At 43.8% G+C, this 27,584-nt stretch overlaps 1 protein-coding gene across 1 annotated transcript in view; it reads left to right on the plus strand.

Moving 5' to 3' along the window:
• LOC138448004 (probable cation-transporting ATPase 13A5) overlaps positions 1–27,584 on the plus strand; it is a 512,982-nt gene that overhangs the window by 360,658 nt on the left and 124,740 nt on the right. Inside the window, exons 21-23 of the mRNA XM_069604536.1 lie at positions 2,365–2,444; positions 7,894–7,936; positions 23,342–23,451. Coding sequence (XP_069460637.1) covers positions 2,365–2,444; positions 7,894–7,936; positions 23,342–23,451 — 233 coding nt within the window. The remainder of the gene's footprint in view (positions 1–2,364; positions 2,445–7,893; positions 7,937–23,341; positions 23,452–27,584) is intronic.

The raw sequence follows: 27,584 nt of genomic DNA on the forward strand, positions 1-27,584 counted from the left end.
AATATGGATAGGTCCAAGGGATGTGGAATGCCAAAAGCTTCCCACTTAAAGGAATGGTGCGCTCAGAAATAATAATAAATAAAATGATTGGCAATAGTGTAAAACACATTTAGACATATTTTGAATGGAAGTTCCTATATAAACACTTTGAGAAAACAAGGCTCAAAGTGTTTACATGGAGCATCCATTTTGTGATTTAAGGCAGCCTCCTCAGCCCTGCCCTTACGGCACTAAACAAGCAGCAAAAGCCCCCTACTGGGAGCTTTTGCTTACTGCAGCCAGAGCAGAACTGAGCCCAGGGAAGCACAAAAAACGTAATATTAAGGCAAAAAGCCAAGGCGCGGCAATTAAAAACAGAACGTTGTTAAAACCACGGCAATCACAAATACAACAACATTTTTATTCTGACAGTGGCAGCTTTCGCGTGGAGTCTCCTGGGCTCCCCCAACCCTGAGGGAATCCAGGAGACTCCCAGTGAAAGCTGCCGCATTCAGAATAACAACGTTTTTGGATTTTTAAATACTGCAGCATTTACAAATCCAAAAACGTTGTATTTCTCACTGCGGCAGCTTTTGCTGGGAGTCTCCTGGACTCCCTCAGGGTTGGGGGAGCCCAGGAGACTCCACGCGAAAGCTGCCGCAGTGAGAAGCACTGCGGCATTTCTAAACACCCATTTTGTGTTTCTGCCTACAGCAGCTCTCAGTTTGGGGCTCTCGGGCTCCCCCCGGGGAGCCTGAGAACCCCAAAGTGAAAGCTGCTGTAAGCAGATACACAGCAGCATTTCTAAAGAGCCTGAGAGCTCCAAAGTGAAAGCTGCTGTAACCAGAAACACTGCAGCATTTCTAAACACCCGCGTTGTGTTTCTGTCTACAGCGGCTTTCACTTTGGGGCTCGCGGGCTCCCCACGGGGAGCCCGAGAGCCTCAAAGTGAAAGCCGCTGTAGGCAGAAACACTGCTGCATTTCTAAACACCCGCTTTGTGTTTCTGCCTGCAGTGGCTTTCTCTTTGGAGCTCGCGGGCTCCCCCCTGGGAGCCCGAGAGCCCCAAAGTGAAAGCTGCTGTAGGCAGAAACACTGCGGCATTGGAAACACAACTTTGTTGTGTTTCTGCCTGCCTTGGCTATCACTTTGGGGCGCACCGGAGACCCAAAGTGATATCCACAGCAGGCAGAAGCACAACACGGTTGTATTTCAAAAATGCTGCTGTTTTTCTTTCTAAGTTTCTCAGGCTCCTCCGGCTTGGAGGAGCGCGAGAAACTTAGAAAGAAAAACCACAGCGTTTTTAAACACAACAACGTTGTATCTATGTTTGCGGTAGCTTCAGCTTGGAGTCTCTGGTCTCCATCCTCCGAGTCCGGCACCAATGAAGCAAAAGCCACACAGCGGCAATTAAAAATAGAACGTTGTTTTATTTGTGATTGCCATAACCACGGCAATCACAAACACGCAATGTTTTTATTCTGACAGCGGCAGCTTTCGCGTGGAGTCTATTGGGCTCCCCCAACCCCGAGGGAATCCAGCAGACTCCCAGCGAAAGCTGCCGCATTCAGAATAACAACGTTTTTGGATTTGTAAATACTGCAGTATTTATAAATCCAAAAACGTTGTATTTCTCACTGCGGCAGCTTTCGCTTGGAGTCTCCTGGTTTGCTTTGAACAAGCATCTCTGATTGTTCAGTGGTTGGCACTTGCAAATGTACACTCCTTTACCTAATCTAAGAGAAATATGTTGTATGTAGCTTATCCTCTTCGACTTCGCTTGTGCCTTGCAGTTACCTCTTGATGTGGCATCCTTGATCCTAAGCCAAAAAGATATTTTTGCTCCTCGCGCCAAGCTGTTTTCCAGCACCTGCCAGCTCTGCAGCCATGGTCTCTCTCTTCAAGGCTTTTTGTTTATTATTTATGCAGAGTCAACGTCCATCTTTTCCTCATGGCTGCTTTACCCATGTTATATTTTCTACTGTTCTGAGCTCGGTTGAGGAACAGAAGGAAAAGCGGATTTGTCATCTTTGTAGCACAGTAGGCGCTATTGAGAATTTAAAGCATATTCGTTTTTAAAAGTTTTCATTAATTAGATTTTCACATGATTATATTGCGACGGTTTGTACTCAATGTAGTCTTTTTGTGTATAATGATGGGTTTTGAATGCATTTAATGAAGGGCTACGTAAGCAAACTGCTGATACAGAGATCTCTCTCTTTCTCTCTCTCCTCCCCTCTTCCCCTCTCTCTCATCCCCCCTCTCTCCCGCTCTATCTCTCACTCTCTATCTCTCTGACTCTCAAGCTCTCTCTATCTCTGTCACTCTCTAACAAGATCCTTCTTTATGTCAGTAAACACTGCATGTTATTTTGTTCTCTTCTTAGCTGTTGCTGAATGGGGTAATCTTTGCCAGAATGTCATCCGGACAGAAGGCAAGCTTGGTGGAAGAACTGCAAAAAGTAGAGTAAGTAGATTTTGTACAAATATTGCAAAGGCTGTCACAAACAACTAGCACTGCACCCTACAGATGTAGAAAGCACACAGCCAGGCCTCATTGCACCACTTCGGCAAATCTCAAACCCCCCTCTAGTCACATGTTCCTTTGGACCCATTGCAGATAAACGCCTATGAACTAGACCCGTAACACTTTGCTCCAAAGATTGCAAGAGACTGTATCTACTATTAGCAGATTTACTCCACAATTAAGGTTGCAATCCTATTTTAGCTGCAGGATTAAACTATGTCACCCCTGCTCATAGACTAATCTGACCCCCCCACTCCTAAAAAGTGCAAAGGAAACATATTTTCCACTGTCAGGAACAATCGGACATCCCTAGATCGTGGAGCCCTAGAACCAGGTTGGCTCCCTCTACAAGCACGACGACTGTGCAAGTATACAACAGGCAGACTCACTCAGTGTTGCTGTGATCAACCTGTGTAAAGTCATGTGGACATACTGGCTACTATATGCCTCTTCAGTAGATACAATCTGAGAACAGTTCCACTCACTTCTATGTTCCTCTCAAGAATCACATAACTATGAGTCACGAATAACTGTATTGCTGTGCTCAGCAACGTGATTTTCCACCCTTCTCAACCATGCAACAAGTACCCTCTGCAATCTCCCCTGGTCCTCCCCACCTCTGCTCTCTGCATTCATGCCTGTTGGCTCACTCAGCATTATGGATCCATTTTGAAATCCCCCTGCTCACCACTGCACACCTTTTGCTTCAGCACCCAACACTATCCGTCTACTTCCTGCCCCACTGTTCTGTCTCCTGCTTTCTCTATTGCTCACTCCTAATCCCCTACCCACCATTAAAAATATAACTACTACTCTGCCATTCAAAGCGTCCCTTAAACAACCTTGAAGAGTACACTGCCTAACCCACCACATCTCCACTACCCTTTGGGGTTAGGTTTGTACCTAGCCATTATACACAGTGGGCCTCATTACGACCCAGGCGGTAAGGGTTTTCGACGGCGTAAACAGCGCCGACCCTTACCGCCTGAGTACGAGGTCCCTTAGGGACCATGGAGTTAATTACGCCACCGTAATTTACGGTGGCGTAATTAACGCCTTCCCCACTCCCATTATGCCCTATGGGGCAAAAATGGGAATGGGAAAGGGTAAATGGGGATTGGGGACTTACCGCCCCGCCAAGGTCGGAATGGGGCGGTAAATCCGCCAACCACCATGGCGTAAACGTAGTTTACGCCATGGTGGTAAAGTCACGGCCCAGGCGGTAACTTACCGCCTGGGTCGTAATGAGGCCCAATGTATATTCAATGGTCAAGCTGTATTTTAGGTTGTAGCTGCCTATATGAATATACTCTACTTGGTATTGCAGTCTGATGTGCTGTCTACAGTCTATATGTATATGGAGCCACTGGGAGGTCTTTAGGCATTGTGTGGGGTTTCTAGGAACCACTATGCCAACACCACACAACTTTATCTGAAAGTATCATCCTAGGCAGATATCTGACACATTGGGAATTGTCTTACCTGCGTCAAGGCCTGAATGGCCCCTGCCTCTGTAAAATGAAATCCTCATAAGACTGAGTTCAGTTTGATTTCATCTGGGGAAAAAAGAGGAATGTATATAGAACTGGCACTTATCAATATTGTCAATTGTAGCCAGATCACTGGGATTTATTTTAAATTCCCTTCAGGTCATAAAGAAAAAACAGTTCCGGCTGCATATTGTCAGGTTCACTTATTGAAGAAACTATACTACTACCTCTGTCCACTGTATTTCATTTGTGGCAGGGAAGCGAAAATTTGGCCATTTTTCCCCTAACATATTTTCACTGCATTGACTCTCGTTGGAATCCTCCATTTTCTTCATTACAAAATGTATCATTTATAAAGCCATCAGGTTGGGGATATCTATGTATGTAGCTAAAAAGCTTAGTATCCCTGCCGACATTCATGAGACTTGTATCACTAGTATTTTAAGACTCCATATTCCGAAAGCTGAAAGGGGACCCACACAAAATCAATGCTTCTCCTGTTTTGCTCTTGTTTTGTGCAACCCACTGCCAGTAGCTCTCTGCCTTTGTCCGTCGCTTTTATTTTTCAGGAAGGAACTGAAAACCTTCCCATTCTATGACTGGAAATGATCCCTGGCTCTTGTTCAGTGCATGTCAGTTTCTGGAGAAAACATTTTAGTATTATTTTATGAAAACGTTTTTAGCTCAGATACAATTGATGGAAACAGTGCACCAATTCCTAAAACAAGGGGCTTCATATGGCCATGTTCAGAATTCGGAAGGTAGTGGCTGACCTATTCACACAGTCCCAGGACAAAGAGGTAGAAACAGTCAACCCAGAGCGATTGTGTAAGCCTCTCGTGACTTACCTTGGATGGAAGTAACCAAATGTAGTGCACTAAATAAATTAAGGCTATGTAATGAAACTAAAACCACGCTATGTAATGAATTGTAAGGAACTTAAAAGGACAGCCCCTAACTGTCTCCTAATCAGGTTTGTACTGGTAACGTTCATTGAGGTTTTAAACTGTAAATACATAAATTGTAAACTCTAAATCGAAAATATTATTTTGCTTGAATTATCTCATTTTAGATCGGTTATATTTCATGAATTGTCCATTGTAATATTATCTGTTTGTCTGTCTCTGTTGTATTGATTGTTTTTATTTAGTCCATGTAATGATAACTAATGTTATTTATTGTACTTCTTTATTTTACATGTGTAACGTTTATGTTTAAACTATAACACATTAAATAAATACATTATTTTATGAAAAGGCTTTTATCTCAGATACAATTGTAAAGTTGTTTATAATTGTTAGGTATTGTCAATATTATGATTTATGTGGAATATGATCCTATTCATGGAGGTTGTTGTCTTCAAAACACTTTTTCTTGTCACCATCACTTCTGCCAGGTGTTTGGGTGAGTTAGGGGCTCTCGAGTGATCGCTAGCCTTTCTTCCTGGGGGATCTTGTCTTATTCAGGCCTAAATTGGTCTAATTTTTCATCCTTCAGCCCAAAAGACCAACTTCCCATCCTAAGAATTAGGGGAACATTCCAGGATGGACACGGCTCTCTTAAAATAAGCCAACAGATACGGGAACCGCTAAGAAAAGAAGGAGAACACCTCTAAACCTCACCTGTACCCCTCCAGGCTGGCTGCAAGTTAGCTTTGTTGAACAGGGAACCTGTTGCTCTGGGAGGCATGACGAATGGTTGTCTATATTGTTGCCAATGCTTCTTGTATGCTCCTGCTGACCGCAGGAGGTGAAATAGATTCTATCTTTTTTTGGGAGAAGGTCATCAGGGTGCCTGTCACTGGTTCCGGTTATCCTTGTTCCTTTTGAGATGGATAGTGTTGTAAATTAATAATGTTTGTAGGTGACACATTGGATAAATCTTGGCGGTTAATTGCAGTTTGGCGAGGGTTAAGCAGCTTTCTTCCACCTTTTTCTGCAAACACGTGTGGATGACTAGTGTCATTTGTGGATGACTCCTGTCCCGCCTGCAGTACCCTCACGAGCCGATAAGGATTGGTGCAATACCATACAAAATGCCCTCTCCAAAAAGATTGAGACCCTAGTATCCAAAATCAATGGCAAAAAAATCCTGCTCACAGGCAAATCGCATAAAATGGACATCTACGCCCCACAGTTGAATGCCCACGTCCCCATCACCCCCTGTTCACGTTCAGCCTAGTCTTTCCGTAACTAGTCGTTGCTACCATCAGCACCCTCAAGCCACCTTACTGTAAGGGAGACTCCTGCCAAGCACATATTGTGAAACTCTGTGCCCCCACCCTCGCCTCTGGCAACAACTCCAGCAATATTTTCACTTTTCCCTGGAAGCTACTGCCTGGATTAAATCCTTTCTTAGTGGTCGCACCACTCGAGTGTTCATAGGAGACTCTGCCATCCCAGCTCCTGTAGGTGTACCACAAAGCTCCTGCCTGTTGCCTACCCTCTATAACACCTATACCAAGCCTCTCTTTGATTGCCTGAACGCTAATGGCATCGCTTACACTAACTTTGCTGATGAAACTTAGCTCCTCATCCTGCTCTCTGGAGACCATGCTAATGATTCCACTAGAATTAATGAAGTCTATAGCACCATTCAAAACTGGATGGCCGCTCACATGTCTGAATGATGAGAAAACGGAGCTCTCATCAAAAGCTCCCCCATACGCTCAGAAAGCTTGACCCCCGCATTTTCCTCCTTCCTCATTGACGGTACTCCCATCCCAGTATATAAGCAAATAAAAAACCTAGGGGTTTACCTAGAGGTCGACCTTAGTATGAACAGACAGGATAATGCCCTTGCATTCTCCACTGCCTACACAGCTAGACTAATATCTCTGTGCAGACAGTTCCTCTCACCGAGCAACTGCATTACTCTGGCATGAGCCTTCATTCTCTCCAAACTTGATTATTGCAATGTCTTACTCATGAACACCTCCAAAACAAATCTTCATAAATGTACAACTGCTCCAGGATAAAGCCTTGAGTGCTGCCTTTGGTCTCAAACGATCGGACCATATTTCCATAGTAAGACGTGAAGCCCACTGGTCCCTCACAAAGCCCGGCTAGAATTCAAACCCCCCGCTCTGACTCATCACTGTATTCACAATGAAGCTCCCTAGTACCTAACCAATTGCATCACTGTAAAGGCACCCACACGCTTGCTTAGATCGAACTCGAGTATCTTACTGTTCACCCCACGCTTTAGGAAAAGTAAAGCTGAAGGAGTCGGCTTCAGGGTCACTGCTCCCACACTATGGAACCCACTCCCATGCCAAACCCTGAATGAGCCATCCTTCTTTACCTTAAAAAAATGAATGTACCAAAACATGGCTGTTCAACAAATATGATTAGTATTGTCACTGTACATAATCCATTTTCTTGTACTTTCTCTGTATTAACGCTGTGATACCACTGGGTGTGGGCGTTGTCAAAAAGAAAAAAAAAGAAAATTGGAGAACACATATTGCTACAGCACTGGTTGATAGACCATTACCAGAGAGGCATACATGCAATGCCATGTTATGTTATGTTAAATGAACTTAATTAGCGCACGGTCATCCGAGGGTATCATGGCGCTGGAGTGGAAGAGAAGCAAGTCTCCAAAAAGGAGGGATATTTAACCAAACAGATACGTTTTCAGCGATTTCCTAAAAGCCCAATGATTTGAAAGGGTTTTCATGGCCAATCATAGTTCTTAATTCTTAATTTTGTGAATTTTTTCTGTTGGGCTGTGGTTTATTATTCCTTGTCATTATTAAAAAAAAGTCTAAGCATGTATACAAAAAGTCATTGAAAGTGAATATAAACAATGATTTAGTGTTTATGATATCAGTTGTTAATGTAAATAACTAATGTGGCATGGCCTACTTATTTGTCCACAACACTTTTGTTTTGCAGCTATTGCGTAGGAATGTGTGGAGATGGTGCTAATGATTGCGGGGTAAGTAGAAAAAAACCTCCATAATGCCCACTAAGTTTCAGGCTGCTTTTGACTTTATTTCATGTATTTATTTCAAGGTCATTATAATACACCTCCGCAGCACATGGTGTTTCAAAGCGCATAACCTTTCTAGTGGACAAGAAGCCAATATGAGTCTTCACTGGTTTTGATGTAAACATTGTTGATAGGTAACTTATGTTTTAGTGTTGTCAAATTCCAAGGTCACATTGCAATGACAGTTACTTCGTCAATTTTATTGATATTATTATGTTTCTGATTTGTTCAGACTGGCCCTTATCTATGGTATCGTATGGTCATGTTTATTTTTTATAGCGTCTATACACAAAACAGGTGTTTCAAGGCGCTCAAGGTGGAGATAACCAGTCTGCCCAGGCACAGTTAGTGCATAGATTCAATTAAAAGGGTGTCATTACGACCTGGGCGCAAAGGGATACCGGGCACCAGTAATAATAATGACACCGGTGCCGGTAATACCTTTGCACCCTATTCCGAGATCCCTTTGCGGGTCCTCTTTTACCAGGCGTTATGGACGGGACCGGCAAAGGGATAATGGGGTCAATTACGGTACCCTAATTTGCAGTACCATTATTGCCGCCTTCTCCCTTCCCATTGAGCCCTATGGGGGCTCAAGTGGGAATGGGGAATGGCTCTGGTGAATGGGGAATTACCGGTCCCGCCGACCTCGGACTGGACCGGTAATTACTCCCTTCACCAGACCGGAGTCGGACTGATTTTGGAGGCAGCCATGGCGCTAACAGCGCCATGGCTACCTCCAAACTCGGAATGAGGGCCAATGACAAATAGGTCTGACAACAATTCTGCAGTATTTCCAAGAGAGTAGAGGTGCTACCATGCAGGAGGTGAGACAGGGAGGAAAGATAGATGATCTTTGAGGCATAGTACGTTCAGATCGTGCAAGTGCACAGACAGTACAGGCGAGGGGGAGGGGGAGAAGGAAAAGTGAGGTGGGGGTAGGAATTCAGATGCGCCCAGTTGGTCAGAAACTGGGTAAGTTCTGAGAGATGATGTGCTTCTTCTGGGGGATTTTAATTCAAATTGCTCATGGGATACCTCATCTTCACAAAATTCTAATGCCACCCCCACAAAGCATCAGAGGCGTAAGAAAGACTTTTGTACAGGTGCGTTATAAATGACATATCATATGTCATGGGGGCATGGCCTAGTGCACATGGAGTGAGGAGCCTGAAGCACGGAGCACCGGCCGAGATCCTACACCCTGATCCTGCACCGACGGACAAACGACACCAACTTAAGAAAAAAGAACATTTAACGCAACCCAAAGGGTCACGCTACATAACCGCAGCTAGCCCGGTGAAAATCGGATCAGAACGGGCTAGCAATCTCGCCTTACACGAATCCCCCCACGTCTTCACAAAATGACGGACGCAACCCTGCACCCGTGAAAATACGATGAGAAAGGACTAAATGGTGCCACATCTCAACCGAGTGAGAAGCTGCCTCGCAGTACTCCTGAACAAACTGCCGACTGCGCACGGACACATCCATACTACCGAAGCGACAGGAGTAAGCAGTCTGCGAGAACAGAGCTGCACTCGCACCAAGAACAGAGGCGGACCACGCGAGGCACCCTGCGCCTGAGTGGAGCGAAGATAAGCTGCCAAACAGAGGACGACAAGGTACGACGGACACCCCAATAAGTAAGCGCGGGCTTGAAGCGAAGCCGGGACGCACAGGGACCACAGCGAAACAGGAGCGAGACAGGAGCATGACAGGAGCGTAGACTTCAATACAACGGAAGACCGAGGCCACAGGGAGGCTGCACCGAGGAGCTGTCGGGCAGGCGGCGAGACGCACAAGCTGACGACTTAACACACACAAGGTGAGCCAAGAGCCATAAACTCACTAAGTGACAATAACCCCTACTGACCAGACCCTGGCCCAAAAACCTGCCCCCTTAGAAACACCAGTACCATTAACTTGAGTGGGTTGGGGCACCCCCACGGGGCGAAAGGAAGGGTGAGCTTGTTAAAGTAGGCTGGGACACAAGCAGACCAACATAAAGCCTGCACTGCACCCTGAACAAACACTAGGGGTGAAGGCAGACACGGGCCCGCCCTGACACCCACAAATTCACAAGCTGGTAGCCCCTGCGGGGGCCCCAAACATAGTGCACAGCCAAATGGGGAAAAACCAGGGCCCACTCAAACTAAGGTCAGCATGACAGCGACACAGAGCGGCCCCACAGAACAACAAAACCTGAGTGCCTGAGAGACCCGAGGCTGTGACACGGAACACAAGCCAACTGTGCGATCAGGTGCACCAACCAAGACCACAAAATACATGCAAAAGCCTGCAACCTGACGCAGTGAAGCGGAGAACCAAGCAGCTTACCCACACAGCCCAAGCCGACCTGGAAAACACACAGCGAGACCCAAACAAGCAACTTGCTTGCCCAAATAGCCCCCAACACTAGTGAAAGGCTGCAAACAAGCCTGCAGGCAAACAAGAAAACCTGAATCAGCAAGGCAAGGTAACCAATGCAGAGAAAGCACTACAAGAAACAACCGACAACACAGCAGATCTGAAAATCAGAGTGGCAGATCTAGAAAAAAAGGTGGCTACACTAGAAGCGAGAACCAAAGATGCAGAAGGGCGGGCCAGACGCAGCAACATCAGGTTACTCGGGATACCAGAAGGAACAGAGGGACCAAACCCCACCAGATATGTGGAAGCCCTAATACAGCAAGAAATCGGGGTAGGACGACTGTTGCAGGGCTTTGCTTTGGAAAGAGCCCACAGATCCCTACAAAAGAGACCACCACCGGGCTCCTACCCTCGCCCGGTGATAGCTAAGATTCTTAACTTTCAAGACAGGGAGATCATCCTCAAATACTCAAGAGAAGGTGGAGGGATAGAACGAGACAACTCCAAGATAACCATCTATCCCGATTACACACCAGCAGTCCAGCGGGCACAGAACTCCTTTGTCCCAATCAAGGCCAGACTCTGCCAACTGAACCTAAAATACATGCTCTAATACCTGTCCAGATTGAAAGTGCTATACAAGGGGCGAGCTGTGTTCCTGGAAGCACCAGCTGCCGCCAACATGTGGATGGAACACAACAATCTGGCGGACAAGACGGAGGCAAATAAATAAAAACCACCTGAGACTGAAAACGTAACAATCCTGAGAGCACACCACAACCATACCATGCCACCAACGGAAACAACTCCTGGCTGAGATACGTTAATAATAACAACTAGTTGCAAAGAAACGGCCAGGGGATGCGCTTGAGTCCCCCAACTGAGCGCATAGTCCCAACCCACGAACCGATCAGTGCAGGCCTGTTGTCAGTATGAAACCACTTGCGCCTACAACGCAGGATGGGTCCAGATGGTGCAAGAGCACCTGAGCTCTGCAAAAGAAAAACAGCTGCTGGGTGCAACTGTTTAGTTCATGTTATCTATTATAACCGTTACACCGCCTACATGTTTAAACAAAGTGGAAAGGAGCACCCTATAAACCCTAGTGAAAATGCAATTGAGGAGGAGTGCAACCTGGTGAGCTTGGAGCCAAACAGCAGAACACCAGACACAAGGGGAGGAGCACAGAGCGGGCCCAAGGTGACGCTTATACAAGACCATGTTGACGCAACTTAGAATACTCACATGGAATGTGAGGGGAATGGGCACGTACTTGAGAAGAAACAGGATTAAATCCTTTCTACAAAGAAAGAAAATATCGATAGCCCTACTCCAAGAAACACACCTTACAGCAGAGGCCACCACTAAACTAAAAGAACACTAGAGTGGACAAGGACATGGCGCATACTACTCTAAATATGCGAGAGGGGTATTCATGTGGGTGAACCCTGAAGTGCCCTTCCAGCTACTGGGAACAGAAGCAGACAAAGAGGGCAGATAGTTAATTATGTGGGGAATCGTAGAACAGACCAAGATCTGCATAGCAAACTCTTACTTCCCCAATTACGGTATACCCACACATCTCAAGCTCCTATGCACCAAAATAACTCACCACAGGGATGGCTCCTTTATATGCAGGGGGAGATTTTAACTGTGCAAAAGACGTGATCCTAGATAGATCTGAACCACCGCAACACCAAACAGCCGCAGCTCCCCAAGCACTTAATGCAATGATAGACCACTTAGACTTGGCAGACGCATGGCGAGAGACACACTCCACAGATAGGTGCTACTCATACTACTCATCCCCACATGGAATGTACACAAGGATAGACTACCTCTTCATAGACAGAGACCAACTACCACAAATAGAATCAGTGCCGTACCTGGGCAGATCAGCATCAGACCACTCACCCTTACTCATGACTTGGAAAACGAAGGGCCCTCTGCCCCCGATACCAATGTGGAGAATGCCCACTGAAGCCCTTACAGATTTGGCCTTCAGAGAGGGACTGGGGGAGTGGCTGGAGGAATACGTAAGCACCAACAGGGGAAGCGTGACCAGAAGTAGCACACTATGGGAAGCAATGAAGATGGTAACAAGGGGCGAAATAATAGCAAGGGCAGGAGGTGTCAGAAAAATGCTAAAAACACAACTGGAGTCCCAGGAAAAAGAAATAGAACATCTAGAAACCCACACCCAGGGCACCAGAGAGGAAGAGAAAACATTTATAGAGGCCAGAGACAGATGCCAAGAAGCCTTGGGCAGGCTATCCAAATTTGATTACAAAACCTGCACCACAAGAGCACACAAAGAGGCTGACAAACCAGGCAGACTACTAGCATGGTTATGCAAACGAGAACACCCAAAACACCTCCCGACAGAGCTCAAAGGCGAAAATGGGGAGATACACAAAACACAACAATGACACATTTGCAGCGTTGTACTCCAACCTATACGCACACGACACTCCGATACCGAAGGCAGACATACAAAACACACTAGAAGAAATAGGACTCCCTAAACTAAACAAAGAAAAATGAGAAACACTAGACGAGGCAATCACCACTGAGGATGTGACAGAGACTATCATATCCCTAGCCACATGTAAGACCAGGGGGGGAGTGATGGACTCCCACCAGAGTTCTATAAAGCCTACAAACAGACCCTGACCCTGCTACTACACAAAGTGTACGTGGAAGCATACGAGACTGGGACGCTCCCGGAAACTATGAGAGAGACACTCATAGTACCGATACTTAAACCAAACAAACCCCCCGGAGGAAAGTGACTCGTATCGCCCATTGGCGATGTTAAACTACGACAGCAAAATACTGACCACTATATTAGCCAAGCGCCTAGTCAAAGTGATAGGAACCCTAATACATGATGACCAAAACGGCTTTGTCCCGGGCCGAAACACAACTGCTAATCTACGCCGACTCCAGCACATTATGGCACAAACCCTAGATAATGATGAGCACATGGCAATATTATCTCTGGATGCCACTAAGGCATTCGACTCCATATACTGAGAATGGCTAATAGAGGTCCTAAAAGAATTCGGGTTTGGGGAGGGTTTTGTCAGATGGATCAAAGTGCTATATAGCGACCCGATGGCTAGAGTAAAGACGGGGAGAGTGGTGTCGAAAGCCTGGCCCACACAGAGGGGCACTAGACAGGATGTCCGCTATCGCCCATGCTATACATCCTGGGGCTGGAACCAATAGCCATATACTTCAGAAAACAGCTGTTTGACGCAGGGATAAAGGTGGGAGGAACTTATAACATAATATCGCTTTATGCTGACGATGTGCTATTATATCTGAGTGACCTGCAAACTAATGCCCCACTAGCACTAGAGATACTAGATAACTACGCACACTACTCTGGGATAAGATTCAACAGGGAAAAGTCTTGTGCATTCCCGCTGGCTGGGCTCAGGGAAAAGGATGCAAACAACCTACCAGTAGTGGGGATCAAATGGTAGACAGAGGCGTTTAAATATCTGGGGATCAACATAAAGCACACCCCCGAGAAAGCTCACAAGAGCAACACTGAGGCAGTAGTAAAGGGCCTACGCAAATCCACAAAGTTCTGGTCCAAACTACCCCTATAAATGATGGGCAGAGCAGCGATCACCAAGATGATCATCCTCCCAAGATTCCTGTATTACTTCCAAAACGTATGCTACTACATAGGGACAGCCTTCTTTGGAAAACTAGAGGCACTGCTCAGAGATTTCGCATAGGGAAAGTCCTGCCACAAACTCTCCCTCAGCATACTGACATTACCACACAAAGAAGGAAGAATACAGCTCCCAGACTTCGAGAAACATTACCTGGCAGCGCAGCTCAGCCATGTAATCAAATGGCTGTCCGACGAAACCAACACAGAATCGGGCCTGCTGCAAAGATTAATAGCCCATACACACCTAAAAGAAATCCCATGGGACACGCCGACAGAACCTGCAAACACACCCATGATAGCAACCTTAGGTAGACAAGTGTGGAAAAGAACCAAAAGGGTACTCTGCTTGAACCACCCCTATTCACCTGACATCCCAATCCTAGCGGATGTATGGAAGGCGCCTGATGACATTTCCACAATAAGGAGCTGGGAAAGGGTGGGCCTGTACACCTGGGGAGATATGTTTGAGGAAGGGGCTTTTAGAGACTTTGATTCACTACAAACACAAGAGGGGCTAGCAAGGGGACAATTTCTGTGGTACCAAAAGATCAAGCACACAGCCAAAGAAAAATGGGAGAAATGTCCGCAAGAACCCACACCTAACCCCCAGCTTGAAACGATGTACGACCTGGGCGATGGCTGGAGACCTGTGTCCAGGTTGTATGGCAATTATCGGACAGACCTAACCCCCGCAGCGAAACGCTGAAAGAAAAATGGGAGAAAGATCTTGAAGCTACCATCACAGAGAAAGAATGGGAAAAGGCACTGACATACCCGAAAGAAGTATCCAGGAACGCCAGATTTAGACTAATTCAGTTAAACGTTCTATACAGGACCTACATGACCCCACCGAGAGTGGCTGGCTTCAATAAGCAAGTGCAACCAAAATGCCCCTCGTCCAGTAACGAGGATGCTGACTTGATGCCCATTTTCTGGAAATGCAACAAAATACAGTGCTTCTGAGCCATAGAACAATAATGTAGGAAAGCTGGTGTGACAAGATATGACTGGTCACCCGAAGAGTTCTTGCTAGGTATATACACCAGACTGAGCAAACACAAACACATTGTGAAACTAATGAACATGGCGTGCATACTGGCAAAAAGGGCAATAACAATGGTATGGAAAACGAAGGGTGGCCCACAGTATGGCATATGGAACAAGGAAATAGAGTGCTGGACCACGGCACAGACAGATTCCTGGGGCTCAGGAATCACTGGAACCGACGCAGACATTAACAACACGTACGAAGCATGGAAATCACTAATAAGAGGCATGTTCCTCCCTACGGACGATAGACCCCACTGAAGCCACACCGAAAGTATAGGACACCTGCAACACAATGCAAGCTAACGAAGCAGCTCATCCTGACGCAGACAATCCTGCTATGACCACTGAGCTAATGGAACCACATTGCCATACGCTCATATACAGCAACAATCACATGCCAACATGTAGATGTTTTTTGTTTGTTGTTGTTTAAAGGTTGATTGTTGAAAATCACCAATTCTGTGAATGATGTACTGAGAACAACCTATCACACGTCATAAATTAATGCTGCTTATATGTACACAAATGCTAATAAAATATTTAAATAATAATCATACGTCATATCAGGAGATGACTCTAGTCTGCAGGATTTGAATATTTCTAGATTAAAGGGCAACTTCGTGAGGGACCTTGAAAGCAATGAAACATGGCATAGGGGAAATCAGAGCTCTCGAATCGATTTCATATTTGTCTCTGAGAAATTGTATAACAAATGTATTCATTTTTAAATACTGGGAAATGACCTAGGTGATCAGAAGTTACTATATGCCACCTTTAAGGGATGCGTAATGTGCCTGCCCAAAGTGTGGGAACGTCAGGTTTGATATCTCAAACAAGAATAAAAATAGGGTATCCTGGAACCCAGGATTTAGTGGTGCGGTCCTTACACCAGGTAATTTCCCGATATATCTGCAAAGATGCATAGCTGCAAAGATGCATAGCTGCAATATCTTCCCCTCACCGACCTCGACTGGAACGATCCCTGGGTTTTAACTATGCCATTCAACAGTATAAAAAAGAAATGAGGATACAGATTAGACCGCTAAAAAGGTCTACTGATCCGAGTAAGGAGTTTGGAGTAACTCTTAAGAATATAAAACAACAATACAAGAACAGTGTGAAACAGCTGCAAATGCTAGAATGGCAAAGGACTGGAGAACACATGCTTTCTTCTGTAAATCAGACATTGACATAAATTATTGGAAACTAATAAATGGATGTGATCATTTACAACTCGTGGGCCAGGAAAGCCCAATAGCGTAATCAGTCTGGTTGGCTCATTTTACAGCCTTATTTGCTCCCCCACTTCTACCAACCCGCCCGAGGGAGATAGAGTACACAACAGCTGGGTCCTGACATCTTACATTTGATAGATATGATGTAGCTTTTATGATAAAGAAGAGTAACAATACCAGGGCTCCAGGTGGTCTCTGTAATCTGGTGCTAAAAGAAAATCCAGAGATATGGGCCTCGTATTTATTTGCCTTATTTACTAAAATACTAGAAGAGCAGTGTTTTCTGAAAACTTCTTTTGTTGAGCACTTAGTACCAATTTACAAGAAAGGAAATACATTACATAAATTGTATCTTGGCCCCTTTACTGTTTCATTTATATATTTTGGACTTGCGGGATTACTTGGCCCATGTGACCATGATTACTCCAAAACTATATGGTGAGAAAATATCATGAGTTTCATATGCTGATGATATTGTTTTATTTGATTGTTCCAGAGTGGGACTCCAATGAAGGATTAAAGTGTTTTCTAATTTTGCAAAGGATAATAGTTTGTGATAATTGAGAAAAAGACCAACATTATATAGTTCAGGGCAGGTACAAAGGTCCAATCTGCTAGCTGAGGGTCATATAAGAGGAAATTAGAAATTGCAAATTAGATTACTTATTTGGGTTTTACAGTTACGTCCCGGACAAATAAAAATACAATCTTATCTCTTATTAAGAAAAAGCCTATGCAATTGGGTCAACAAATGAAACCTTTTTTTATTCAAGTATGGTAAATCACGTTGTCAGCAACGAGAAAGTTCTACGAGGGAAAGGCAATTCCGGCCTTATTATATGGCCTGGAAATACATCAGTCCCTCTATAAGATAGACTTGACTGCAATAGAAGGTTTAATTTGAAAACATGTTCTTTCCTTACCAAAATGTGTCGTCATGATCTCGATGAACACAAGATTGACATGGGAAAGGCTCTTGCTTTGTTACAAGTTTTCGAATCCAACTCCAATTTCTTTATTTGTCAAGTTTAGGAATGATGCTCAGGGGATGTAAATTACGTACGTCCAGGTGTCTAACTAGGTATTGCAACAACTTGGTATTACGCTAGAGGAGAGTTTCCGAATATGCAGTCACTAAAGAGAAAATTTCACCAATGGGATTGGTGTGAAACGTACATGTGTATGCTTAAATATAAAAGGTTTGGCGACCTGAATTTAATACACAAGCAATTTGGCATTATGTCATCTTATTTGCGGAATTTCCTGTCTCCCCAAGTTAGGAGTAATTACATGCGTTTTTTAGGCTTACTCTATTGGAAACTAACGATAACGTAGCGCAGTGGAGCAAACATTGAACAGTATTTTCTGTATGTTGTTTTTCCTAGGAAGTTTGCAAAACCTTAAAGCACTTAGTTCTATTATGTGAGTGTCAAAAGGATAATATCTCCTTGAATTTTATCATAAGCCATCTTTTATGGACAAGATTTAACGCTACAGAATCGATTGTGTTGAAACGGTCACTATTGCGTTTTTTTTTAAAGATGATAGGTATACTCAAATAGATTTAGCCTATTATTTATATATGCTAATTGATTAATTGGATTAACTATTGTATGAATACTTTTTTATAGTTTCTCTAATTGATGTATTGACTATTGATTTTATGTTTTATTACTGATTGTGTATGTTTAGATTAAATATCATGTAAGGCTCATTTGAAACCATAAGCACAATAAATAATACCAAGGGAAGGAGTTGGGCAAACACATCTTGGGGTCTGGTCTTGGAATTCCTTCATTGGACAGAAATGCCTAAAAGAACAAATGAGCCGTGAAGCTCATCTGGCACATTGAAGACAACAATTGCTTGGTTGGAACAAGATAAATAATTCATGTTAATACTAGCTGATATACCGTAGTTGACCGGGCTTTCATTCCCTCATAGGTACAAGTAACTCTGCAAAATTTGGTGAGGATTGGTGAAACAGTGTGGAATTGTATAGGAACAAAGCTACACCAAGCCACAAACCCACAAACCCACAAACAAATGCTGACTTTTGCTGAAATCCGGGGAAAGAGGTGGGGTGTCCAAATGTCATGTAGCCAGTAATCTCTGGAGGATACTTACAGGTGACTTTGCAAAATGTGGTACAGATTGGTGAAACGGTGTGGAATCATATAGGGGACATATGCAAAGCCACAAACCCACACCTATATTTTCACTTTTGCTAAAATCCGGGTAAAGTGGTGGGGTGTCCAGATTTTATGCAGCCAGCAATGTCCAGAGGGTCCTAACAGCAGACTGCAGATTGGTGAAACAGTGTGGAATTGTATAGGGAACATACACTTTGCCACAAACCCACACATGTTCACTTTAATATACATAGATTGGTGTTCCTGATAAAGATTAGGTCGTGGAGTTGATCATGATCAGCAGTTTCGATAGAAGTTTCAACACGTTGAGTGTAGGCAAGATAGTATAAATTTCAATTCAAGATACTTGTGTGGGCACGAGAACAATGCAGTCACATGAGAGGACATGGAGCCAGTGGAAAGACTCACAAATCCAAATGAATTTTAGCCTGGACAGAAGATCGACTTGCAGGGAATGAGTTTCATTTTTCTTTAATTGTTATTATTTTAAAGATAAAGAAACACAAACGAAGCAACAAAGTAAATTACAAACATCTCAAGCTAATAGGTACAGCACATACATTATATCAAAAAAGCAATATAATGGACCAAAAAAAAGGGGCAAGGCCATAGTGCATTAAGACATACAGATCATTTAAAGCACTCCATATGTCATTGTATCTGTGATGTTGTTCTTTCCCATGCATGTAAAGACACTCTCTCCTAGAAAAGCGTGATGAAGCCAGAAGCCAATTATCAACAGAGGGGCTAGTGTCACTGTTCCAGAATTTCAGGATGTGTTTCTTGGCCACCAGGAGAGCTCTGTAATCCGGAAGAGCTTACAGACAGACAACCTAGTATTGGAGGGAAATAAACCCAGCACAACAACCAGCGGAACCCAGGGTGGAGCGAAACCCAATACTAAGGCTACACATTGGAAAACCTGATCCCAAAACAGTTGAACCAAAACATGTGCAAGATAGAACCCACATCACTTCTACAGTACCAACAGGCATTATCACCACACAACTTACAGGACCACAGCTTCCATGGAGACCAGTATACATAGTTAGTGATCCGATGTCATGTATAGTGCAAATCAACCTTGCATCTAACCGGACCTGCACATATACGGTTCCACTCAATGCCAGTCCACCTGTAGTCCAAGTTTGAATCTCAATTCCTGTTAGCCCATTGAGAGGCCAAAACGAACGCAGAGGGCATAATAAGTTTATATAGAGTGGAAGCCGAGAGAGACATAATTTTGATACGTGCAAAAGCATAGGCAAGGCATGCAAGGTGGCATTCATGGGAGAAAATAGTTCAACAAAAAGGTCCCGTAACATACAATAGTGATGAAATTCATTCATTCATTATATTTAATTATAATGCAAGAATTCAAAGTCAAGCATATTCTGACCATTGTGGACATTTTCTATCCTTCAAATCCCAGCTTTCTGCCGTTGAACCCACAAAAGAGTGCAATTGTTCACTCTGACTGCCGGGTTCTTCCACAAACCAGAATCTGCACAGAGTAAATATTTCTCATCTCGAATCACATTACATCTCTTCCACTTCTTTACTACACGCTTTACAAATGGCGGAGTCAAACTAATCGGTAATCTTTTATCTGCATACAACAAGGTATCAAGATGAGCTGGAGAAACGACCCCTCTCTCCGTGCAAATCCAGGTTTCACAATCAACCTGATCAAGTGTGAGCAAGTGGTTGAAAGTATGCAACTTGAATGCAGTATGGTAATGTCTAATATTAGGATAAGCAAAACCTCCTAAATGCACAGGTCTCTGAAAAACATCTTTCAGGATCCATGCCCTTCCGCCCTCTCACCCATAAGAACCTATTCAGGGATTTATTTATATCCAAGAGAAACTTATTTGAGAGAGGTAGAGGAAGCATCCTATAAACATATAATACATTTCCAAATAGAGTGATTTTAATCCCACTGACTTTCCCCCAGAGAGTCTATTTCAGTGTAGACCCATTTACAACATGGTCTATCTCCATCAGTTTAAACCAGACGTTTTATTCGAGAAGTGAGCCAGCGTTCCTGGTGACGCGAATAGCCAAGTACCTAAAACCTGCATCAGCCCTGCCCACACATTACGGTCCGCATTAAACAAATGCCTATGGCACGGACGGGAGATCGGGAGCATCATGGTCTTAGAGATATTTACCTTGCAATCGGAAATACTCCCAAACATCTGTAGCGACAACATCCACTCCTGAAAGGAACGTTCTGGATCTCCGATCAAACCTAAAAGGTAACCTGCATACAAGAACACCTTCGAAATACAATTTCAAAAGCGGTTCTATAGAAAAGTCAAATAACGAAGGCGACAGAGGGCAGCCCTGGCGAGTCCCTTTATGGATGTCAAAATACTCCGACATACAACCATTAACTGCCTGGCTCCTTTATATAAAGCGTTAAAAAGTTGCAAGAAACATGGACCACAGTACACTTTGATCTATGGCTATTTCCAACTCACCCTGTCAAATGTCTTCTCTGCGCCAATGCTGACAGCTGCATAGGCATCTGCAGAATGTCCTTTGAGATAAATGACATCCAACAGTTCCCAGAAGCTATCATAACTGGTTCGTACTGTAAACAAAACCTGTCTGATTTTTATGAACCAAATTCAGAAGTAAACCACTTAGCCTTCTTGCAAAGAATGTTGCCAATAGTTTAGCATCCACATTAAAAAGCAATATAGGGCAGAAGTTAACACAAGCGGAATGATCTTTGCCTGGTTTAGGGATAACTGTGCTTATCGCAGATTGCATAGATTCTGTAACTGTCTCAGTGCGTATATCTCCATATGTAGTTGCACTAGAAATTGGGCAAGGACATGACAAAAGCTTCTGTAGAACTCTATCGGAAACCCATCCAGGCCCGGGTATTATATGACAATGCGGATAATATGTCTACTATGTTGGATGGCAAATGCTTGCTGGAATGTGAATTACACTTGAAGGAAGCAAAAGATGTATTCTTCACTAAGCAGGATTTCTGGGAGCATGGTGAGAGGTCGGGCACAGTGTTGGCAAACTGACTAAAACTAAAGGAGAAAGGGAGGCAAGTGCTCTTTATTGTAGATAATGAGGGATCAGTCTTGAGAATGAATGAGGACATTTGTGGGGCATTTTGACAGTTCCATGCCTTTTTTATACACTGATGATGGAAATATTTCTGATTTAGAGATTAGTGAGTATTTGTGTTCAATAGAAATGCCTAGCTTGGATGAGCAAGATAATTTGCGTTCGGATGCGGAAATAACCAGCCAGGAGGTTGTGAATTCAATGAAGACGATGAAGACGATGTTGTGTGGGAATGCGTTTCATGTAGGTCAGTGCCATACCTAGACCTCAACCTGGTATTCAGTTCTTAAACTGAACATTGTATTTGCAAGTGAGAAGGTATATAAAACTTGCCATATCACCATTCGATAGCTGTGATCTTTATATATGTCATGGGTGAAATGTGCTGTGTTAACTACTCCATAAGTAGATCACCTGTGAAAGTGCTATCAAGTGCAGTGAGCACCTGAGGGCAATGTGGCAGAGTTATAGGATATACCGATGATGGGATGGAAAGGATGTTGATTGTATCGCTTGGCTTTTCCAATCAGGAGAAGCCCAAGTGCATGTAGCTTGACTGAGCCATGAGTGGATGGCAACACTTCTGGTGGCACAGGCTTGGGTAAAGTGGTCCTATTCTGCTGATATGTTTTTCTGATGGCAGAGGTTGTGCATTGTTTCATTAAGTGTGTGTGGCAACAATGGGTCAAGGGTCTTGTGTGCGAGTGTTAATTGTTGAGAATGCTTAGTTCAGTATTTTGAGGATACAATTGGATGTTACCCTGACTTCTCTGGATCAATAATTGCCCATTCGGTATGCGCCAATGTTGAAGGTTGTGTGATTAGTAACTTTGGCAGAAGATTATAATTCTTCTTGGAGCTGGATCACTGAAAAGCCACAGAGGGCAAATATGTTTTACACATGTGAAAACCATATTTGCGCATGCAGAATTGCATCAATGCTAGGTTAGATGGCTTTAGCAATGCAGTTGTGCATTTACAAAGGGCATTTTGGTCATCCGGTCCAATGTCCAAATGACAGGCGTCTGGTACTGCTAAATTGAGTCATTTAATTCTTTATTTACTGGGTTTTTAAAGGGCTCTACATCACCTAACCGACAATTCTAAATAGTTTTTTCCTATGAAGCTCTTTTTACAATTATGTCATAACAATTATTGCAATATTTCACTTCACATCTGCCATCCGCTATCACAGGAATTCAATTTATCACATAGCAAACAAACTTTCCTGGAGAGACATTCAGCCTTGTACCATGACATTGGGCCTCATTACGAGGTCTGCTCGCGTTTTACCAGGCGTCCTTAGCGGGTCCCGCGAGCAGACCAGGATGCTAACAACGGGCCCATCATTAACGGGCCCGTTGTTAGCATCATCCCCATTCCCAGTGAGCCCTATGGGGCTACTTCCTTCCTCGTAATGAGGCCCATTATCCCCCTATCTCACAGGCCTTGTACCTTTCCTTCTAACGCATTAGCAGTCAGATCACCAAACATTTGTGCATGCACACATGAATTTGTGCATGCATAAATGTTTTTGTGCATGCATGTCAGCGCAAATAGTATTTTGCAGAATTTGCACTAGCGCTAATCCACATGTGCATATGCAAACTGCATTTTTGCATGCAAAAATGGTTGTTAAAAGAGCTGCTGGTGCCTTTTTGTAACATATTAAATAAAGATGGTGGGGAGATATACTATTTTACACGCTGCCACCACATGCTGTATTATTGATATAAAGGTTTATATTTTACAGGCACTAAAAGTGGCGCATGCTGGGATTTCCCTTTCGGAACAGGAAGCCTCAGTAGCTGCGCCGTTCACTTCTAGAACCCCGAACATCGAATGTGTGACCGAACTTATCAAGTAAGTCAGAATTATCTGATTTTCAGAAAATATCTATTCCTAGTTGCCGAGTCTCGAAAGAGGTTCCATCAAATACTATCTCTGTTTTTTCTACTTAAGGGATCTGTAACCTCTGTCTCTCTGTCTCCCATCACTCCTAGCCAGGGGGAGTAATCATGGAAGTAGTAGTCCAGACCATCTGGAAAGTTGTAGTAGTTCGTTGGATTTGTATTTCTTCCTTTCTGTGGGTGTCTAGTTTACTGTGAACAGTAAAGATGTCATGTTGTTTCCGTGCATAATTTGGTGGTGGGACCTGTTACGTTTATACTGTAACGTAAGCATGCCCCCACCGCCACATTTTCTTCATTTGCACTGCTGGTGCAAATGTAAAGAACAAAAGGCAGGGTACAAGCGTGTACACAACATTTTGCACTTCACATTTACACTCTGCAGTGCTAGGTGAGTAAATGCTGCCTGGCATGTTGACAGCATTTAATTTCCGTTGTGAGCACCGCTTGCCATGCTTGCATGGCACGCAGTGCTCACAATTGAAATGAAACCCTCTCCAACATGCTGACGTGTTGGGGAAGGTTTCACTTCAATTGGGAACACGGCTTACCATGTATGCATGGTAAGCCGTGTTCCCAATTAAACATGGCTCCCTGCAATCCAAGCATGTCGGGGATGGTTTCATGGCACGGAGCGGAGCGCATACAATGGATCCCTATGAGGTCTGCTTTCTTTATACTGTTGCATAAAGCAGGGGGACCCATAGGAAGCTCCAGCATTTGCACGGCTTGAAAATCCATGATGGTGCAGATGCTAAGGCACTTGTATGGCGAAGAGGAAGGGAGCAGCGGCAACGCAAGTTGCGTTCTGCGCCTCCTCTCTGCCATACACATCCTGGAAAATGAGACGTGGCGTAAATACAAGGCGTTAAACCCTTACTTAAGGCATTTACACCTTGCATTCACGTTACGGCTCAATTAGCCCCTATGCAGTTAAATAAGATTAATACAAAATTGAAGAGGGGCAAATGTCTCTTCTGCAAGCGCTAGCTGCATACGAACATGCAAAACTGCATTAATTAGTTCAAGTTAATTAACATTTCTATCAAGAGGGATGCAGGAATGTGAATGTTAAATAAATAAAACAAAAACGTTATATTTTGACAATATACACTTTTCAACATATGTCTATGCATGATCTTCCTGGAATCTTCAATGGGATCTTTTTCATATAATAATTTGTATAAAATGTTGGGAAAAATTGTATGGAGAAACTGAACAACACTAAAATACTATGAGCCAAATTAAATAATGAAAAATGAAACATCTTATAAAAAATATAGCAACAGTGTTGCACTTCTCTTAGTATAATGCTGAACATTAATGCCAAAATAAATAATGAAAAATTAAATATCTTATGAAAAATATAGCAACAGTGCGACAGTGTTACACTCCCCTTATAATAATGCTGAACTATCTGTCAGGTGGTCAGCACCACCGAAAAGCCGATAAGCAGTTTAGTCTGACCTCTCCTTGTATCCTCCTAAGTTCCTAAAGATCCTGCTTTCACATCCATCATCGTGCAAATGAACTTTGCTAAAGCGGGAAAACATTAGTCCTTCTCAACGTCCAGTGCAACCCCTAAATTCCCAAAGACTATTCAGCGACTATACTTTCATTGTAAATATACTTTTAGCAAGTTTGAATCCAGTGGAAGGACTGACTCAGCCTTACATCTTTGCCATTAACTGAGGTGCTTAGAAGCTGGAGCAATCTGACATGAAGTGCTATATAAGAACACACCTAAAATATGGGGCAGAATTGGTACTTCATACGGTGGAAGATCGGTGTGGGCCAAGGTAGAGGCTCTACCCAACTCCACAGACCAGCCACTTGCATTGCATTTGAATTGCACAGATGTCTCCTGCCATGAGTGTGAAGGTGGGGATCAAATAAGAGCATGTGCCCCTGGTTCCTGTAGCTGGTGTGAGCATTAAAAGAGCCAAGGAATGCAGCCATCATAAAACATGCAGCCAGATACACTTCATTCGGAAAGGGAAAGAGAAAATGCTATAACATATGTTAAATGGGGAGAAGAAGGGTGAACAATGAGCAGTGGGAATACATTTAGTGGGAAGGTGTTCTTTCAGTGTGAGCATAGAAGTCGTGATGAGGTGGCTAGTACACAAATATAATAGGTGAAGCCTTGGGAAAGCTTTGTAAAAACACGTGAGAGAAAAAAATAAAGGCAACAAAATGAGAAATAATGGATGAAAGAATGAGCCTGGCAAGAGGATGAAATGTGAGTGCTAAATAACAGATTGGATGAGGCAATTAAATATGGAAAAGAAAAGGCAAAAGGTGTGATGAGGGGAGGTGGCTGAATTGGTAGCTGGTGTTATGAGTGCACAATGATAGCTGAGCCTGGGGTGGGAGTAGGCTTGTCGGTTTGAGATTGGTTAATGGTCTTTAAATGAATAGTCAGAGTTAAAGCACATTAGTGTTGCCACTAACCAACTTTCTCACGGTCGCACCAATATACACAATCCATGGGATATGGCTGTGAGCTTTTAGTAGGTCGTCATTAGTTAAAAAGAAAGGTATAAGACCCTGATTTTGCAGATTAACTTTCCCACCGGGCTTATTTTGTCATCTATTTGTATATTATCGCCCAGTCTCACTTTAACAGAATACAAATAATTGTGCAATGCCAAACCTGTACATACATACACACATCTGGGGCAGAATTGCTTTTTCATCTGGATAAAGATCTCTGTGGGCCAATGTCGAGGGTCTACCCAGTTACACAGTCCAGCCATCTGCCTAGGTTCACGCACTAGAACAGTGAGATTATAGAGGACAGTGAGCAGAAAATGTCTTTCCTCAGTGTTGAGCTGCAGTGAAAGGAAAGAGCAAAGTCTAAATTGCATGTGGAATTGAACAGATGTCTCCTATCATGTGTGTGAAAGTGCAGCAGCAAGAGATTAACACAGAGATGGTATTTATGTTGCTACATACTTTTATTTAAATGAAAGTAATGCTAAGAGGAGTTTCCCTGCCTCAACACAAATCTCAATGGGTTTGTCAGGATGTCAAAATAAAGATAAGTCCACCGTCATGTCAAAAACCCTAGCTCTAGCCCTCACACTAACAACTCAATATAAAGTGCAACAGGGTTGTCTTCTCAGCAGGGCATTCATAGTTCATTTCCAAGATCATAACAAAAAAGTTCCAAATGGTGCAAATGCTGCAAAAACAAAGAAAGTTCCATTGGTGTCAAGAGAATGCATCCCTTCTCCTGACTTCTGACAGTGTTCACAAGTTCCAGGGGGAATGACTCCCTTCCCAGGTTTCTTTTCCACTTCCTTGAAGAGCTAAGAGAATAACTACCTTCTCGTAGCTTTGCCACAATGTGCACAAATCCCATGGGCTTTCTCCCTTCCCTAGATTTCTCTTCCTTTGCACAGCCAGTCGGGATCCCTCTTCTCCCCGGTGCTGTGACTATGAAGAGGAGTAACAATTGTCCTTCTTAAATGGGTGCGAGTTCCAGTCTCGCCTGGTTTTCAACAGTTCTCCTTCTAGGTAGACCTGGTGTACTTTATTTCCCAGTACTACTTATTGCACAGCCGCCTGGTTCACTTTTCTCCCAGGTATTGTGACTATGAGGATGAGCCGCTAAGGCATTTCTGTAATGGGTTCGGGTCCCAGACTCGCCTGTCTTCAGTACTTCTCCTTCTAGGCAGGCTTGGTTTACTCTCCTGCCAAGCCCTATCATATATTATCATAGGTGGGAAAGTGTGTGCAATATTACTTTCAGGACCCCAGACCCTTAGCTTGGGATATTTCTCCCATTCTCTGATTGCCACCGCTTACTCTTACTTTCATGGTCCCAGACCCTACGTTCGGTTATTTCTCCCCATTTTCTGCTTGCCACCACCTTCTCTGCTTTTCAGGGTCCCAGACTCTAGTTCAGGGTATTTCTCTCCCCTCCACTGTTTGCCACCTTCTTCTCTGGTTCCCAGAGGCTTTCTGCCCCTCTGAATTCCTGTTTTCCTGCTTCACGAGCGAGTCTACCTTCTCCCGGATTCCTCCATCAGCCACGGGATTCGTGGTGTTTGGGGAGGCTTTGTTTGGTCTGCTGTGGCT

The sequence above is a fragment of the Ambystoma mexicanum genome, chromosome 3q (genome assembly GCF_040938575.1).
Source record: "Ambystoma mexicanum isolate Mex_15411 chromosome 3q, UKY_AmexF1_1, whole genome shotgun sequence".
Lineage (NCBI taxonomy): Eukaryota > Metazoa > Chordata > Amphibia > Caudata > Ambystomatidae > Ambystoma > Ambystoma mexicanum.